This window comes from Carassius gibelio, chromosome B14 (assembly GCF_023724105.1).
Source record: "Carassius gibelio isolate Cgi1373 ecotype wild population from Czech Republic chromosome B14, carGib1.2-hapl.c, whole genome shotgun sequence".
Taxonomy (NCBI): Eukaryota; Metazoa; Chordata; class Actinopteri; order Cypriniformes; family Cyprinidae; genus Carassius; species Carassius gibelio.
Genome location: NC_068409.1, coordinates 22586999 through 22606194, shown reverse-complemented (window position 1 = coordinate 22606194; position 19196 = coordinate 22586999). Strand labels below are relative to the sequence as shown.

The 19196-nt window shown below is 37.3% G+C and overlaps 2 protein-coding genes across 8 annotated transcripts in view; one reads left to right on the top strand and one right to left on the bottom strand.

Moving 5' to 3' along the window:
* The window catches only part of dlg3 (discs, large homolog 3 (Drosophila)), a 72863-nt gene extending 65263 nt beyond the window's left edge, over window positions 1-7600 (top strand). For 5 of the 7 annotated variants that reach the window (XM_052574198.1, XM_052574199.1, XM_052574197.1 and 2 more), the window contains 8 exons: window positions 355-451; window positions 2611-2652; window positions 2865-2915; window positions 3428-3529; window positions 3639-3811; window positions 3938-4047; window positions 4496-4587; window positions 4722-7600. In XM_052574198.1, the coding sequence (XP_052430158.1) occupies window positions 355-451; window positions 2611-2652; window positions 2865-2915; window positions 3428-3529; window positions 3639-3811; window positions 3938-4047; window positions 4496-4587; window positions 4722-4828 (774 nt within the window). In that variant the 3' untranslated portion in view covers window positions 4829-7600. Of the gene's footprint in view, window positions 1-354; window positions 452-907; window positions 954-2610; window positions 2653-2864; window positions 2916-3427; window positions 3530-3638; window positions 3812-3937; window positions 4048-4495; window positions 4588-4721 lie in introns of all 7 variants that reach the window. The other 2 variants (XM_052574201.1, XM_052574200.1) reach the window with 1 other exon arrangement.
* On the bottom strand, window positions 7593-17379 carry tex11 (testis expressed 11). Its single transcript, XM_052574202.1, has 29 exons — window positions 17235-17379; window positions 16889-17004; window positions 16601-16685; window positions 16325-16404; window positions 16103-16183; window positions 15792-15911; window positions 15539-15619; window positions 15328-15413; window positions 15123-15180; window positions 14716-14811; window positions 14544-14625; window positions 14386-14464; window positions 14130-14281; window positions 13965-14050; window positions 13184-13321; window positions 12998-13100; window positions 12253-12377; window positions 12021-12106; window positions 11869-11922; window positions 11747-11787; window positions 11579-11656; window positions 11417-11487; window positions 11178-11294; window positions 9900-9972; window positions 9647-9796; window positions 9004-9112; window positions 8799-8919; window positions 8262-8429; window positions 7593-7952 (listed from the first exon to the last, which is right to left on the bottom strand). Exons 1-29 carry the CDS (start codon window positions 17260-17262, stop codon window positions 7881-7883), a joined length of 2736 nt encoding a protein of 911 aa, XP_052430162.1. The 5' UTR covers window positions 17263-17379; the 3' UTR covers window positions 7593-7880.
* Window positions 17380-19196: the final 1817 nt, after the last annotated feature.

Sequence of the window (19196 nt, the reverse complement as noted above, 5' to 3'; positions counted from 1 at the left end):
AAAAGTATTTTAACAAATAAAAAATTGCACACTTCACTTTTACTTTTTTATTTTAATATTTTTCTGCCGCTGACACCCTTGATTTTCTTCTTCAATTTGTGCAATGAAGATATTTTACATGTTTCATTGTTGTTATGTATCTCCTCTGTTACATTCAGTTAAAACATCAAAACTTAAAATTTTATTTAAATGTTGTTTAAATTCATTATCCCCACTTGTTTGTGCGATCATGTCATCTTTGATTTTATTTTTGCATGTGTGCTGTGAATGACATTGAAACCCATTCTTGTGTTTTTTGTGTGTGTGTTTCATTCCTCATTCCCATTCCCCCACCATTGGCTCGTGTCCGTGCAGCCAGTCAAAGTGAAGCGCAAAAAAAGCTTCAACCTATCACGCAAGTTCCCGTTTTACAAGAGCAAGGAGAATATAGCACACGATTTGGAGACTGAACGTGAGTATGAGCTTGTGACAAGGGCTCTGACTCTGTCCTTCACGCTTCATCCTGTCACTGTCACTCACCCTGGAGATGGCTTCTGATTGGCTCTTGACTTTTCTGTGAGGAAACAGAGCAAATCAGGGCCTCTCTGGCCTTTGTCTTGCTCTGAGGGGGACTCAGCACTTCTCACAGGTGTGAGGCTGCACTAACACTCAAATGCTGTGCTAGAACATCCATCAGTGTCAAGAGCTTTCAGTATTTGAATAATTTTGTTACTGATGAATCTGCATGGGAAGGCCCTTAAATTAAAAACGGACAACCCAGATCTTTCATCGCACAGCAAGGTGATGTTAGTATTGCTTCATCCCCCGAGAGTGCAACATCTTTCTTCTCCCAGCCTCTCACTAACCTCTTTCTTCTTCCTTTCTGCTCTCTCTCTTTGTTCTTGCTTTCACCTGTCGGGACGCTCAGGACTTCCCAGGGTTAAGCGATGACTTTTATGGATCAAAGAGTTTGAGTAAGTGTGTGGTTCCTCTTGTCAAGCAGCTGTTCCCTGAGCTAACTGAACCGGCTGTGCCACACACCACACACATTTTATTCTATCTTTCTGTTTCTCTTTCTCACCTTAATAGTCATCTGCTTTTTGAAAGTACACATTATTTGACGTTCACAAATCATTTTAGTGACCCATTTCAGAGTGAAATAAGATGTTTTGGATCTAAAATGTAGGACTTGATCTATCAAGTGTCTATTAGAAGGTGGGAAAGTGGGTGTAACGGGCCTAATGTGAGTTTGCTAAAAGCATGCGTAAAAAGAGTGTTATAATTTGGTTAACTTTATCCAATAATCTGTATGTCCTACATGAAAACAAAGCAATTACAACTACAAATTGTTACATTTTGAAAGATGTAACCCTGTAAACGGTTTCAGTCTTAGACAATAAATAAATACAAATCTTAAAATAAATAGCCTTCTTTTTTGTATATTTGAACTGTCAGGCTTTTTTGGCTCATACAGTAGATCTAGTGAAAATAGGGAGCTCATTCATGAGGAAGAAAATATGTAAAATTAATGGTGTTTAATAATAATTTGGAGCAGATTCTGATATTTATGATCATAAAGGCAAGATACAAATTCTGATAGCTTATAATATAAATCAATATATTTTATAACAGTATAACAGACTACTTGCATAAAATGCAAATAAATACTGTCACTCTCTCTCCTAATAATTTTAAGAGGATATTTGCTTATTTTTCTGATCACAGCTGTGAAGTTTGCATTTAAAACATATAATGCAGTAAAATACAATGATTGAGAGAGGTACAAATAAATGTTTCTTAAAAGCCTGGTGTTTCATATTTCATTCTATCATATACATTGTAACATATCTTTCCTAAAAAAAAATCAATTAATAAATAAATATTTATGCAATGTAAGTTGCTTCTGTCCAGTAAATGTTTATCTTGAAAAAATAAAAATAAAAAAATAAGTTCTTCTTAAATTTACTTTATAAAAATCAGTAAAGAATTCACAGCAAGAGACTCAGAAACCATGACTTGAAAGGAACCAATTTTAAACACTTAAATCATTCACAGATAAATATTCTTAAATCAAAGTTCTGATTGCCATATGATACACTGAAGGGAGAGTGAATCCACGGTAGACCTCTCGAGGTCCCATAGTGTGTCTTCAAAGCCAGCTCATACTAGACTGGATTGAGTGTGTGTCTAGTGTTTTTAATGTTTAATCATGTTGTCACTGTATCTAAGGGATGCTTGTTACTTGATTCCTGTAAGGAATCCAACACTGGCTTGTTTACTCTGGCATGAAGAGCAGTATCACTGGTCTGGTGAACCGAACACTGGCAAGGTCATAGGAAACGCTCAGCACAGAATCTAAGATCACTAGGGTCGTAGGAAAGGGAAATACTTAATTTCCTATTGCTGCCTCATCCTACCATTTTTCCTTCTAAGGAAACGCCAGCCATTTAAAGTGCCCAAAAGTTCTCTCTGTTTGTTTTCCTCTTCACTCAGCCTTTTCTATTCTTGGCATGATGGTACGGGAGGGTGTATAGTTTCATTCCGAGCTGTGCTGGATATACTATTAATATTACATATGGGTGAAAATGTGCATTGTGACATTTCTAAACTTCACTCATCTTGTATCCACAGAATGCTTGACGTCCAACACCAGTGACAGTGAAAGCAGCTCCAGTAAGAAACTCCTCACATCCATTTTGTGCTTGCTGCATTAAATCTGTAGCATTCCATTTGATCAGTGTCATGCTATTAATCTTTAAACGCTTAAAAAATTGGATCCATAGCTATGATCTATGTCACAAGTTCATTCCAGTGGATTGTTTTGGTGTCACGATAAATGAAACCTACATATTTCATATGGATATTTATGTTTTCTCGTCATGCAGAGGGTCAGGAAGACACAATTCTATCATATGAGCCAGTTATTCGACAGGAGAGTAAGTATTCAGAATTGTATATTTTTTATAAGGTTGTAATTTAGCTTTACATTAGCTTTACCAATTCCCATACTTTTCTCTGCTCAAGTATACTGACACAAGTTGGGTGTGTTTGTGTTTGTTGTAGCAGTGTGAACTATCACAGTTAAACAGACTGTTTAATCTTTTTGCTTCAGGATTTCTATATGTAAACAACCTTTTATGATGCCTTACTTTCTTAACGTGAAGTGTATGTGCCATAGTTAAAGCAGTTTTTTTGTGGGTCAAGGTGTTGAATAAACAATAGTTGATATGCAAATATGAACTTCATCCGATAATGTGACCATTTGTTAATGATCTGTTTGCAGTTTAGTTTTCTTAAAAGGTCTGTGTGGACTGGGGAGGGAGCTTGTATAAAAAAATAAAATAAAAATAAATCCTGTTTTCCGTTAAATGTCCTCCATGAGGAAAGCCAAGACGTTATTCTCAAGGCTGGAAGTTTTTGACCAGCGTTGATTTGGCTTTCTTTTCAGTCCATTACACAAGGCCTGTGATTATCCTGGGTCCAATGAAGGACAGAGTAAATGATGACTTGATCTCGGAGTTCCCCCACAAGTTTGGATCCTGCGTCCCACGTGAGTGTAATAAGAAAATGCCATGCTGGCTACATGTATAACATCTTTATCATCAAATGTCTTAGAAGTACATGTAACAGTAAAGCAAGACATAAACATGTTTCTTCAGATACAACTCGTCCTCAACGAGAGAATGAGATGGACGGTCAGGACTACCACTTTGTGGCTTCAAGGGAGCAAATGGAGAAGGACATTCAGGACAACAAATTTATCGAGGCCGGCCAGTTCAATGAGAATCTGTATGGAACCAGCATCCTGTCTGTCCGGGCAGTGGCTGAAAGGGTCAGTGACTCCCTTGTGTAAACATGCCAGAGGATCTGATCTCCTGTTTAATCCTTTTCCCTGTGGCAATTACTGTGCAGTGAAAGTGTGACATGGGATGAAAGGGTTTCTTTAATCCTCTTGTAGGGAAAACACTGTATCCTGGATGTGTCTGGGAACGCCATAAAGCGACTGCAGCAAGCACAGCTCTATCCAATCGCCATTTTCATCAAGCCAAAATCTGTGGAGGCCCTAATGTAAGTTTAGGATTTTGTAAATTAAATGTATACACTACTGTTCAAAATTTTGGTGTCATGTATATCATGTTTTTTTGCATTAAGGATGTTAAATTCTATTCTGTAAAGTTCTATATTTTTGTTAGAAACTTTTTCTATTTCAAATTTAGCAGCACAACTGTTTGTAGTGTTTAGAATAAGGAGCAATGCTTATTGAGCAGCATATTGGAACGATTTGTGATGGATCATGTGACACTAGAGTAGTGGCTTCTAAAAAAATCAGCTTTGCCATCACATAATATTAAAATAGGCCAATTTAAACGTAAATAATATTTCACAGTTACTGTTAACTATTTTTGTTCTAATAAATGCAGCCTTGGTGAACAAAAAATAATGGTTTTTATCTCCATATTCTGTGCATGTGCTTATGCAATGTGTAATAAGTAATGCACTTCTTTGTGTTTATCAGGGAAATGAATAAGAGGCAGACATATGAGCAAGCCAACAAAGTCTTTGATAAGGCAATGAAGCTCGAACAAGAGTTTGGAGAGTATTTCACAGGTAACCCCCAGAATTATGTGAATTCTCTTAACTGTATCCAGAGGGAATCCTTTAGTCCAGCCCCTCTGTTACTGTTTAACAGTGTGCTGTAGTATGACTGTTGCTCTCTCTCTCTCTCTCCTCTGTCTCCACAGCCATAGTCCAGGGTGACTCACTAGATGAGATCTATAATAAAATCAAGCTGATCATAGAGGAGCAGTCAGGCCCTTACATCTGGATCCCGTCCGCAGAGAAGCTCTGAGCTCGCCGCCTCCACGGAGCCCCCCACCTGACCACCGTCACCTTTCTTTCCCTTTCACTGATATGTTTCAAATCAAGTTTTAGTGTCATCATTATGTTACCCTCAATTGAAAGACGTCTTATCACCATTACTGTGACTGTGCACACCCCTGCATGAGTTTCTCAGCAATTCCATTCAAGATTGGAAATGCCATTCCTAAAGAAATTTTTTGTCATGTAAAACATAAAAGGGAAACCTTTCGTGCGTTTCGGATGGACTTGAAGATGAGAATGTCTCAACGAAGCGAGAATGGGGAGCCGGGGATTTGGAGATGGTGGCACGAGCAGGAACCTTGTATACGTTCATTCAATTTCATGGAAAAAGACGTTCGAGGATGCTGTGTGAGGTTTTTTTATGAGGACTAGATACAGATCAAACCTGCTGAAGGTACCATCACTGCTCGTGTTTCTAACGGATAAACTTCAAAACAGAACTCACAAACCAGCTCGCTTTACTCGGTCGGCTGCCTGGCCGTTTGTATGGCGATGCGTTCAGAGGCAGAACAAAATGGAAAACGGGATTTGAGTCTATTCCTTTCTATAACTGAAATCACATGGAAAATAAAAACCCTACGGATAGATTTTACTACATGATACGGTACACATTTTACACTTCACTAGAATTGTCTACTCTGAGGGCTGTTAAGATTTCATTTACTTGTCTTTGGGTTTTTGTGTTCTTTCTTTCTTGTGGTTTTGGCTGCTCTGTATTAAAGATGGGGGTAGAGAGGTGTAACTGGGCTCTCTGCAGACCACCAAACTGCCTTATGATGAATAAACGCTTCTGTCAAATTCTTGTCAATCGTGGGGGGGGAGGGGGGAACGACACAATATTTAACCTATCAGTGCTTAAGAGGGAGACTCGATTTTACTGCTGTTTGTGAGTTTCCCTATCCTATTGGAGGCCTAACTTGTGAGTGCAATAGACTTAAGTGTCTTACCTCTGTAAAATCCTTTTTTTTGCAAAGCTTTTTTGTCTTAAGCAAAATCCAATTTCGGCCGCCATTGGAGTTGTTAAAAAGCAGACAGCCCACTTGCACTTCCTCTACCTCCCATGACTATATTCTCTTCAGACTGAACGGTAACAAGGTACTGTCCTGTTAGCTGCCCAGGAGAGCAGCCTTAAAACGGGTAGAATCAAGACAATAATTGTATTGGATGTCCTTGATATTAAAGCGTTAGTGGAGTCTGAAATTGACCGTTTACCCCAGAACTCGAAGATGGTTTGATTAAATCTGTTCTTTGTAATGAAAGCTTTTAAACGATATTTTTTTTCTTCTGCTCCTTCATTTCCGGGCTGATGTTTACTCCACTGTGTTGAGCCTTGTGCCAGGACGAGCTTGGTGAGCTCAGGAATCTGATGGATAATTACTACAATATTTTTTTTTTTACACTACTAAAGGGCCGCGATCGTATTGTGATGGAATAGAGAGTATGAACTCAAAGGGATGATTTTCTCTCCTCTTAACTGAACACCCAGACACGCTGATATATTATACCTGTGTATTCTAAATATTTAGTCCTCTTTTTTTTTGTTTTTTTAAACACTTTGTAAGCACTATGTCTGTGGTCGCCCTTGGGCTCAGCTGGAGGGAATGGGATTGTGACATAACAGGATACAGAAGTTCAGTACTTCCTTCGATCTTTCTTTCTGTATCAAGAAGTCTGGAATATTCTTGGGCCCACTCTCTTCCCCCCGCCCCACCCCGCAGGCATTTTCTAAACTGGTGCGCTCACCTACCAAGCATCTCTGCGAAATCAGCTGTCATACCTGTGTCAAAACCAGAGTTCAGGGAATAATCGAAGGGAACAGAGCCATTTATAAACTGCTTACAGACTGTTTTAATGGGTATGATAGCTGTAAAGTGTAAATATCCCCCTCACCTGTGCTTCATGCATGTGTGATACAACTGGGACAAACATGTTTTATAAATCACAAATGTCAGGTAAGTAAACTTTGAATTTATTCTCAGATTAATTTCCATACAAATGTGCCGTAACGTTGGTATTTCTCTATAGAAAAAAATATCTTCAGCTGCCTATCAGAACATTTTTTAGTGAGTCGGGAACCAGCTTCCTTACAATACGGCCTGTCTACTTGTGAATCTTGTGGAACTTGTCTGAGTGTATAGATGAAAAACAAATGTAAAAATATATATAAATATAAATCTATAAAAAGACGTGTGGACAGTAACCCATAGATTGATATTAAAGTAAACCAGGAGCTTAAATAACACATTTTAGCATAGATCTGGTCCACTGAGGTGACGAGCGGAAAAGCAGCTGACCGCTCGCACTGTTGATGCCGGTCAGCCGTGTTGGTGAAGCCCAAAGAATTTTGATTTATTGTACTATATTTCTAATGAAGTGGATTGAATCCGAACAGCTCTGGTGTACTAATGAGTGTCTCTGCTGCAGAAGGCACGAGCTTGAAATGGGGAGGGAATTGGTCCGATTTGTCTTTTTGAGTGATTATGAGTTTTTGATGTGACAGCACACCTGTGCAGTAAGTGCTTGCAAATATGAACCCTTTGATTGTACAGTAGTGTCCTCCCCATGATTACAGGTGGAACAACCCATCGGGACACAAGGAAAATTGCTCTTTTATATCCTGGTCAAGAAGGAACACAGTCCTACCGATTATTATTCTTTTTGTTTGGTTTTGTTCTTTTTTTGGACTGGACAAGAGTTTATTTGTTTGGAAATAAACTATGTGACTCTGTTACGATTTCAATGCATGCATTTTTATTTGTTTTGTATCGCAATGCCGCTGTTTTGAACTAGTCAACTGAGGAAAGCTCAAACAGATAACCGGATGACAGGTAATAAAATAACACTGACAAAAATATTTTCAGATTAAATGAATATGAACCATTTCATAACTGTACGAACAAACCCCTCAGATGCATTGTGCATCTCTTAGCTTCTCAAAAACATGCACAGAAATTCACACTTCATATTAAACACGTGCAGTTAGACCTGAGATCTCCATCTGCGACTGAAGCCGCTGTCATTTACTCCTCAATAATGAGATTCTTCTTCGCTTTATCCAGCCTGTCCAACACCTCACTGTACAGACCCGCCATCTGGGGAGACACATTTCATGTATTTTATTCACACCTTGCCACAAAATGTTTTTATTGAATATTATCTTGTGAATTCTTGAATTCGATCTTGCCAAATGACACATTTAAACTACCGTGTTGCTTTAACTACCGACCCACATAGCTGTAACCAACCCTGCAGCTCTAATTAAACCTCCTACTGAGGTGATGAAAAAAGCAGCTCGCGCACCTGACTTGAGGCAATGAGAATATGAAACATGAAAGTGAAATCCAGTGCTCAAACAGCTGTAGAGCGGCCCGGCCTGGCGCAGCAGCCTCCTGCAGTGTTACCTGAGAATGATAGCTGTCCTGCAGGGAGCCCAGGTGCTTCAGGAAGCTCATTCCCAGCCCACACCACCTCTCCGCCTCGGGATACTGGGCCAGACTGTAGAGCAGGATTCCTGTATTCCACGCTCGGGTCAGCAGCCACAGGATCTCCAGTTCTGGAAAGTCCTCGGGCTGTGTGAAAAAGCAAGATGTCTGTTAGTGATATCAAGGAGGATGGATCAGATGCTATAATAATAGCTGTTGAATTATATAATGCGATTTCATATCGATGGTGTCGTGACAGTCACAAATTCAGAATAGCACTCCCGATGCTTATGCACGTTTTCTGCAACGCTAGTTCAAGATAAAGGACATGGGCGAGATTTCGAATTAGCATCTAAATTGGCAGGAAGAAGCTGGTGAATGGAGCATCTGGGAAATGAGGCATAACTAAAAGCCCATTGACAGAAACAGGAGATTCTTTTAAAGATGGGGATAATTGCGAAGCTGAGCTGCAGTGGGTCGTGTGTGATGGCTGCTGAGTCACAGTAACCAACTCACTGCGGTTGCTATGATGGAAAGAGCTTCCTCATAGTAGGCCCACACTTCCTCCAGCACGCAGGGCTGCACCTCAGACACGCCGCTCGGCAGGGTCAGCTGAATCAGGCTGTGTAAACAGTTACTGTAACACACACATGTATAAGGTGTGTGTCATTCAAGGAACAGTTTGGTGTCTTTTGCTGTCTATCAGTGTGGCCAGTCTGACCTGCAGCGTGTGAGGTCGACCTGTGACTGTTTTCTGTGCAGAGACAAGGCGATCCTCAGTGCTTTCTTACACAGAACAGGGTAATGGGCCGGTGGTTCCATCGCCAGGACTGCAGACACAAAGTACAGAACCATCAGAGCTTATAGTTTTTTATACACTAACATTTTAAAGTTTGGTGTCATATTTATTTGATCAAAAAAAATATATATATTCAAATTTAATTTATTTGTGATAGCAAAGCTGTTTTCAGAAGCCATTACTCCAGGCTTCAGTGTCACAAGATTTTTCAGAAATCATTCTAATATGCTGATTTAGTGCCCAAGAATCGTTTTTATCAATGTTGCTTAATATTTTTATGGAAACTCTAATGAATAACAAGGTCAAAAGAATAGCCTTTACATGAAATAAAAATCTTTTGACTTATGAACATTAAAAGTCCTTACTGTCCGTTTTGATTAATTTAATATACCCCTGATGAATGAAGTATTCAGTTCTTTAAAAAGACTAATAAATTGAGCCCAAACTTTTGAATGTTAGTGTATATCCACACATTCAGTCAGAATTTCATCCCATACATTTTTTAAATATGCAATACAAAAAAAAAGAAAGAAAAGAAAAAAAGGTTATGGTTCTAGAAGCTCACCTGCGATCATTTCTAGCAGCTTGGTCTCAATGTAATCCAGTTCCAAAACTGATTCCAGCACAGATTCAAGCTTAGGATCATTTAATTTGGCCCGGGTTTCAAACTCGTAGAGCAGCAATAATGTGTCTGTTTTGTCTTTAGAGGAAGTGCCTAGGAAAGAATGTGGCAGAAAGATGCCTAAGATCCTTGTCATTCTGGAGAAACAGGTAGAGTCTGCTTTTAGATTCCAACATATGTAAAAGAATGAAAACACCTGATGCTTTGATTGTGGTCCAGATCTCTTTACAGAGCTGAATGTGCTCTAGAGTCTGGGTCAGGAGCTCGGTCTGAAAGCACAGCAGATATTATACACTGCGCCCTCTGCTGGTTAGTCATAGTTACATGGATAAACTGAGATCAGAGAACATGTGGAGTAGTGTTTCTCTAAACTCTCCAACTTCAAGGTCTCCCATTGTCAAAAACAGTACTGGAGAACACCCAACATGGGCTTTGATATTTGCTTTTGAACTTCTGCTGGAAATAATTCTTTCGTTTTCACTAACAAAATGAAGAGCTGTCAGTGTTCAAATAAAACTATATTTTTTGTTACACTTCAAATAATAAATAAATGAATATTCTTCTTTAATAATTATGTTTATGTAAATATTGCATATATAAAACATTTCTTTTTAATTGTGCAACCCCTAGAAAAGTGATTCTAGGCAAACCTCCGAGGGAGCCCAAATTTAAAATCAAATAAGCTATTCAGCCATTAAAATAAGCTAAATTAACTGGAAAGTACAATATTTCTTAATTTAATTCACCTCGTTTTTATTTTCTTTAATGAAACAGGGAAAAACTGGATTAGTTTTGTTGCCCAATTTTAAGTGTGATTTCTAGGCCTGGAAAAATCATTACATTTTAATAATACATTTTTGGAAAGTGTGAGTTAAAAAAATATATGTAAAAAATATTATTTTTCCTTGTCCCTTGTCCTGTATATCACAAATGACTGGGAAAGGCATTGGTTAGACATTATGGGAAACTTCAGGGATAGTTCACACAGAAAAATTACAATGTTATCATCATTTATTCACTCTAACCTGACACCCAAACCTGCATGAGTTTCTTTTTTCTGTTGAACACAAAGAAGATTTTCTGAAGAATGTTGTTAACCAAACCGTTGCTGGCTATCAGCAACTGTTTGGTTACCAACATTCTCTAAAATATCTTTTGTTTTTCATTTATCCCTTTAAGAATGTTAAACTTCTGGAATCCAGAAATGTTATTTATAGAGTAATGGGCCTCCGAATAGTGTTGTGGACAATATGAGGCCTTGGTTTGTAGCTTAAGAAAGCAAAAAGGAATTTCACTTAGAAACCCCTTGAAATGATCATGCTTTTAAACATATGACTTCAGTCCATTTTCAGAATTTGTACAGTGTCAAGTTTCAAGGCTCCACCTTGAAAAAGCAAACAAAACGCCTCTTGTCTCCTGGTTATTGTTTAACAAGGTGGAAGTAATGGACAGCTAAAACGAGTGAGTGATCCACCTGTTGCTCAGTATGATCAGAGCTCCTGCAGATCTCCAGAGACGCAGCAGCGGCCATCAGCAGACACGTCTTCTGCCCCATCAACACACCTCGGTCTGGGGCGCACAGATGCGACAGCTGCCCAGCCAGACAGCACAGCACACATCTCGCTTTAACTTCACTTACGTACAGCTACAGTATCAGCAGATGTGATTATCAACTAGCCTACAGCTACTAAAAGGAACTGTGCTTGAACTTACCTGGAAGGAGAGGAGAAAGAAATCCCTCATCCTCACAGGACTGTGCTCACACTGCAGGGCAGAGTTCCACGCTGACAAAGACAACACACACACACAATCAATCAAACACAACCAACAAATAGATAAATTTCTCAAAAGGCTGAGGTTTATGGAATAAAGCACCGATTCTCCTGAACCAGTTGGCGTCTTCTGAATGCTGCTGTGCTCCGTGGCCATGAATTTGTGATAATTTCTCAAGCGCTGTAAATTCAGTATGCACACAGTAAATCAGTGTGGAGAAATACAACTGATTAAAACAACAGTGTAATGAAATATTATGGGTAAATGTACCTGTTTTTAGGTATGACAAGAGGATATCCAAGTTGGCATTCCTGTTTTAATAACAGAGAGTGTGTGATTGCTAGAGTTGCAGCTTTTCTGAATTAGCGCCACTGCACTGCTGATCTACTAACCTGTTTTCCTCACTGATGTTTTCCATTGTTGTAAGAAAAAGTCGTACTAAACACCTGACAAAGAAATATGTTTTTATAGCAGAGATACTTGCTGATATAAGCATTATGGGCTGAAGCTTAGGGTCTTAGATCAAAATGAATGTGTGACCGACCTCAAGGCAGTGAGGATTTGAGTCACATCTTGTGAGCGTTCACACAGACTCTCTAGGGCTTTGATGGCTGTTTCCTGCTGCTCATGCTGTGGTGAAAAATACAGAGGTTCCGACAATTATGTGGCTTATTAAACTAAACAAAAAGGCACAGTGACTGCTGTCTTATAATGTTATTCTGTTGAAATACACAGATGAGAGAAAAGTCAAAGGAAACTGGTATAATATGGCCAACCTCGAGGGCGATCTGTGCGGCCAGGCTGAGGAGGTTTGCAGCAGCGTTCTCGGTCACTAGCAGTCGCTCCTCACTGGTGACCGGAGTCTGAGCCAGAGCGCCAATCTCTCTCAGAGCCGCGGCAGCTTATTAAACACATTCAAGACAGCCATTCACGTCAGCTTTTAAACATTTATAGTGATTTCTGCAGCTGATTTCCATTTTATACCATTCCATTTTTTGTCTTATATTCACAAAGGTGGCATTAATTTGATCAAAGGACAGTGATAACACCACGAAAGATTATTACTATTTAAAACAATTGCTATCTATTTTGATACAAATAAAATTTTAATATATTCCTGTGAAGGTAAAGCTAAATTTTAAGCACTCATTACTCCAGTCTTCAGTGTCACATGGTCCTTCAGGAGTTAGTCACAATGATTTTCTGCTCTAGAAATCTATTGTTGTCTATTAAACAGTTATGCTGTTTAATATTTTTATGGAAACTATGGTACATTTTTTCAGGATTCTTAAAGAAATAGAAAATTCAGCATTTATTTGAATTAGAAATCTTTTGTAACTTAATGCTTCCTTGCAGACTAAGGAATTATAGTACATATTATAGTACAAAACAAAAGATCAATATATAGCTAATCAACTACATTCTTTTATTAATTGCCATGAAACTTCCTGGTGACTGATGTTTCTAGGTTTTGCATGAGACACCTGAGGCACTCATGTGACTTTCCATCCTCTCTCTCACCTTTCTCTGAATTGTTTTCCAGTACAGCAATCTTGTAGATGTTGAACTGTGTAAAAATGTTGCTTGAGTCAATCCTTGCTGCCTTTTCTACAGCCTCTTTAGCCTTCAACAAGAATTAATCAATGCGGCATCTTTCACAACAGACATGTTTGTATGAAAACTTGTGTCCATGTAATGAGACGTTACCTTCTCGAGTTGATGCAGGTGCAGGAAACAGGTGGATCTGTTTCTTTGGAGTTTAGCAAGGTTTTGATCCAACTCGTCTGCTCTGTAGAAGCTCAGGGAGTAGTTATACCACTCCAGAGCTTCAGAATAGTTCTTGGCCTGTGCAAGACAACAAACACGACATCTGTCTCACTGAACTCAAACTAACAAGCTCTACTTGATTCATGCTGCAACTATAAAGTACTATATAAAAAAAACAGACCCACTCTTTATACACACTACTGGTCAAATGTTTGGGTGAAGTATTATTTTTCTTTTTAAAGGAATTAATATCTTTATTCAGCAAGGATGCATTAAATTGACCAAAAAGTGACAGCAGATACATATTGTTGCAAAATCTTTCTCTTTCCAAAGAAATGCTGTTCTTTTTAACCTCCTATCAAAGAATCCTGATCATTTTTTTTTATCATGGCTTCCACAAACATACTAAGTAACTCAACAGTTACTTGAGCAGCAAATCAGCAAATTAGAATAACTGTCATTTGAAATTTTACAATATCACTGTTTTAATCATAATTTTGATTTAAAAAAAAAAATCATCATTCTTCCAAAAACATTTAACAAAAAAAAAACCTCACTGACCCCAAACTTTTGAGGTAGGGTATGATAAAATATTTTCAATTTTCAATGGAGGTAGTAGTACTCTTATTTATAATTTAATGACTATTCAATCCAAAATATGTTTTGCATTTCTAAACATGGTTTTAAAATATATGTTAAACACATAAAACTGATGTAGTACTTCAAAGTTTTTGGAAGCTCTATCCCACAGAAGAAGGTGGAGAGATGATAGAGTCTGAGGTGCAAGTTGTTTTCCAGTGTAATGTCCTAGAAAACAATTATTAAACACACAATTCAGAAATGACATGAAACACATTCTTGGCTACTAACATTGAATGAAAATTACCCGTGATAGCATCCTCAATCTTCTGCTTGGCCAGCAGGTCTTTGTCCCGCTGCAGCAGCAGCTCTATATGCATGAGCAGAGCAGAGCCCAGTTCAGGAGACGACTCAAAGTGCTGACAAACCCTCTTCAGGAAGTCAAAGGCCAGAGCCTCCCTGAAACGACAACATGTCAGTGTTTCTGTCATACCTGGCCTTTTCAACCACAGATTTCAAGAAGACGATATTTTGTGCCTGTTTCGAGAGATGAGAGATCATACCTGTTCTCTTCCACGAGCAGTTTGACTGTGCTCAAGCACACTTCCAGAGGAACCTCACAGTCCAGTAGCTCTGACAGCCCTGACGTTGAAAGGAACATTTGTAGGGAAGAAAACACACTATATACAAACTGCAATTTCAGCAGAGATACCAGGCTCACCAGACTTTGTTGCCTCATCTGGGCTTCGGCTTTTAATTAGGATTTGAATCTTCAGATACAGACCTGACAACTGCATATGCTCCTGAAAAAAAAAATAATGAAAAGATGTGTGTGCTACAGTCCAGTGTGCTACGGTCTTTGTCAAAGACTGGTTGCACAAGGAGCACTTTACCTTATTTGCCAAGCTTACAGCATGAAGAGCTTTCTCCAGGTACTTCTGACAGTCCCAATCCAAATAAACCTTTGCAAGAAGTCTCAAAACTTTGGCCTGGAGAAATGGAAAGTAAAATTACAATGCATCCAGGTAATGCAAAAAAATGTCTGAGACCAATCTGAAATTCTGGGATTCAATTTAGACATGGAAATAAACAGAGTTTGGACTTTGACATTAAATGTGATTGTGTGTGAATGCACATTACTTTTTAATAATATACTGTATATATTATTCTGATGAGAGAATTTTATACATTTATATAAATGACGTTAATTTATAATGATCAAAAATTTGTATTAATGGTCAAATGTTTGATCTCACTTTATATCTAGCTGTTAATTTCAGTTCTGACTAATATTTCTTACTTGCATCTCTGATCCTGGTGAGTACTTCACATTCATCTTCCCTATATCATAACTTTGGCTGAAATGCAGAAAAAGTTTATATATAAGGAAGTGCGTAAATATTAAAATTATAGTATTACTAATTATATTGTAGTAACAAAAGTTAAATGAAAATGTTAAATATATTAAAATACAAAACAGATATTACAATTACAGATATCCCTACCTTAGCCAAAATGTGCTCTCTTCATGCTTTCCCTGACTGTAAGTGTCGACCCCAAAGTTGTAACAGATGAGAGAGAGATAGCCAGTCTAAAGGAAATTTCACAAATGAGTGTTTTTATTTTCTTTTTTAATAGTTTGTATTTTCTAAATCACTCTCTCAAATCAAAATAAGCAATGACACCACTTGACAAACTGATGACAAGTTTGTCCACCTCTTTAGGGAGACGCAGAAGCATTTCTTTACATCGCTGTATGCATGACACTGCCTCTTCATGTTGTTCTTGAGAAACTGCCTATTGAGACAACGGAGAATAATTTCAATCTAAAAAATGTACAACATAAATATATGTGTAAATTGTAAAACCATTGCAATAATCTGCTAAATCTCAAAAATGAAATATACATTTGATCCAGTGGTTCCAGAGTATTCAGAAATTAATTTTAGGCTAAGAAATCTCTGCTCACAGATTCAGCTTGATATGATAAAACCCGCAGCAGATCTTTCTCGATGTCTCCCTTTGGTGTGTTTATATCTTCTGCACAATCTCCATGGGAAGTGAGTCTGCTGTAAAGAGTCTCCAGGCTCTGTGAAAGTATTATTCTTAGTTTCTTAATCTCAGAGTCAATAAATTAGAATAATAATCATGAGAATTTTCAATGCTCCAATATACAGTGTCTGCATGTATATTATATTTTATTCATACATTTATTTTTGCATACATGCAAAATCTATTTTTGTTGTCTTCATAGTGAGATTGCATTCATAATATACGTACACTGACAGCAAGGCTCAAAAAATCATCAGCAACTTTGGGTTTTTTGCAATCAAGCCATGTTCTTCCAGTTTTACTTGCCATCTGAGAAAGACATTTTAAAGTTACAGTCACATATACAGTAATACAATATGCCAGAAGCAATGCAAAAAGATCAAATCTAAATAGATAATAGAAGAGCAAATCTAAATAGATAAAAACAAAACAAAAACAAACTTCACAAACCAGTATCTGCTTGCGAACAATATTCTCTGATTGGTTCTCAGGCCCGCATAAATACAGAAGTCTGCATGCCACATGACGCACTGAAACATGTGCAGTGAGTTAAACAAATTTGTAGTTTATCAAATAACTGACATCTGTTCAAACATCTGGAGACATATTTTTTCACTTTCTTTTGTTGGTGCAGGAAAAAATATCTATATGACAAAACGGAAAGACAGATGATTGGCAGATACACAGATATATTAATAGACAGATACAATAATAGAGAAAAATGACCTTTGGCCTTCTGCTCTTCTGTAATAGTTGAGCCAACACGTTTGGTCACTGCCCAGTTCCACAGCTGTATGGCGATTTCCTCCAACTACAACACACAATTGCATTATTTATTAAAGATTAAACCATAATTACATAATTCATAAGACGCTCTGAGTTAATTTACTTTAAATAAATACAAATAAGTTATGTCAAGATAACGAGAAAATACGAAAAGACCTGCTCGCGATAAAACAAGACAGAGAAAAAAAAAACACATCATAGATTTCTACTGAGGTGGGCATTGCACACCTGTGAATCCTGTAGTTTTGCTGCTGCATCTAGAGTTGAGATCGCTTTGAAGAGAGTCTCAATCACGTCATCCAAATTTGAATCGATCTGTCGGTGGAGAAGTTTCTCTGACAGGTCTGTGAAAGAGACAATATCAGCCTTCAAACCCGAAACAGCTTCACGTACTGCGCTAAATCACTTTATGACAAGGTAAGCTGAAATAATTACAACAGATAGTGCTAAAATTATTAATAATATCCATAAAAGATCCGTTATTTTATAAACGTACGTAACGTAAATAGCTAACGTAACGTAAAATCCCTGACAGAGCTAACTGCCACATATCTTCCACAAAATAGATTCTTACTTTTTACATCGACAACAAACTGCTCCATAATACGGTCAGGTTTGTGTATTTTGACACACAAGTCCAGGAACGTAATTTAAAACGGGCGAATATATTTTGTGAGTATTTTCTGTGTGTCATTCACAGAAACACGACCCCTCGCGACCGTCCACCGCCAAAAACACGCACGCGCTGCAGTTCGAATGTAATTCTATGGTATGACCACAAGGTGGTGTCTCACACACGGTTATATATTTACACTCCGTCACCTCTCCTTCACATATTTCACATGTATATTTGAGCAAATTATGAGCAATAATTTATTAGCGCGGTATAAACAAAACTTATCATTGCTAAAACAAATAAAATACATTATAAAATGCAATTATTTTTGACAATGGACCACAAAACCAGTCATGAGTCATTTTCTTAAAATTGAGATTAATACATATAAAATCTGACTAATAAATAAAATAAAATATTGAGAAAAGCAGCTTTTCCAGCAATGCATATTACTATTCAAAAAATAAAATTTGATATTTTTATTGTAGGAAATTTACAAAATCTTCATGGAACATAATTTTTACTGAAAATCCTAATGATTTTTGGCATAAAAGAAAAATATATAATTTTGACCCATACAATGTATTGTTGAATATTCTTATCTGTGGTGCAGGGTTACATTGTCTAACTTTTTATTAACAAATGTTTAAAATAGCTTATGATTTTAATACTATTAAGGTATATATATAAAATAAAGCAGCTAAAGGACTGATGTAAGTCAAAAAGAAGCATTAAGTTAAATGTAGAGTCTTTCCACGCATGCATGACTGCAGTATATTCAGAATTGCCAACTTTGTCCTGTTGAAAGATTTGGGCATTATGGTATAATAGCATTGTTTAAGTATAATATTCATCACCCTCTGGTAGTTAGAACCTTATTCACTCCCAAGAAAATATGTGTTGATAACGCTGGCGTTTTTGTTTTAACAGGGGAGGTCATTGTTGAGTTGAAGGAAAGAGCTCAAGCTGCGTACACAGAATCAGTTGTGGACTCTCTTATTGTATTCACTGCACTAGATTCAAAAATAAGATGTCTTAAAAGCCCACTCCTCTCTGTGCTCGGCTTCCAGCAATTGTTTCTGCCTGAGTCTTATCTTGCCACCGTGCTGGCCTGAGGGAAATGTGATCAGTTCAGAGGGCTTGATTGCACAGGAGAAAGAAAAAACAAACATGATCCCTATGACATGTGGTCAGAGAGTTGCACACAAGATTTCCTAAAGTCTGCAACATAAATAATATAAAAATAATAATAAACAGTCGTATTTATACATTTGTGCCAGATTTAAAAATACTTCACCTCACAGACCAGAAAGCAGAAACATATAGCTTTAAGTAGATTAAAAAAATAAAATAAAATAAATAATAATAATTAATAAAAAATAAAAATGACATTGTTATCGCTTCTGACTGACATTATCAGTGTCTACATTTTTTCCCCTTTTTTTTAAGAAACTCATGAAAACACTATTGTGGAGTTTTTCATTTGCTTTTTGAGCAAATGGAAATGCAAAACATATATTTATGGTACTCTCCCATTCACCCAACTATGATGACTTTCACTGCTGAGAAACCCAGAAATGTGGAAAAGGTCTAATAATTCAGTTACTTTATAATATATATAAACATTGTGAAATAAAATATGATCAATTTACATCACACCTCATCAAAAATAGGTGAAAATACTGATTTTTTTTAACAAATAAAAAGTCTGCATAAACATTACAAAACAAAATGTAATTTATAAAATATGTCACATCCCACTTCATCAAAAATAGGTTGAAATAATGACATCCTTAATCTTAGCAGCTACCTTCATTGTTTCTGAGTCACAAAAGTATATCAACTGGTAAACTATTATCAGTGGTCCTTACATTATAACATTAATCACATTATCCTCCAATAAATTTGAAGAAAAACTCA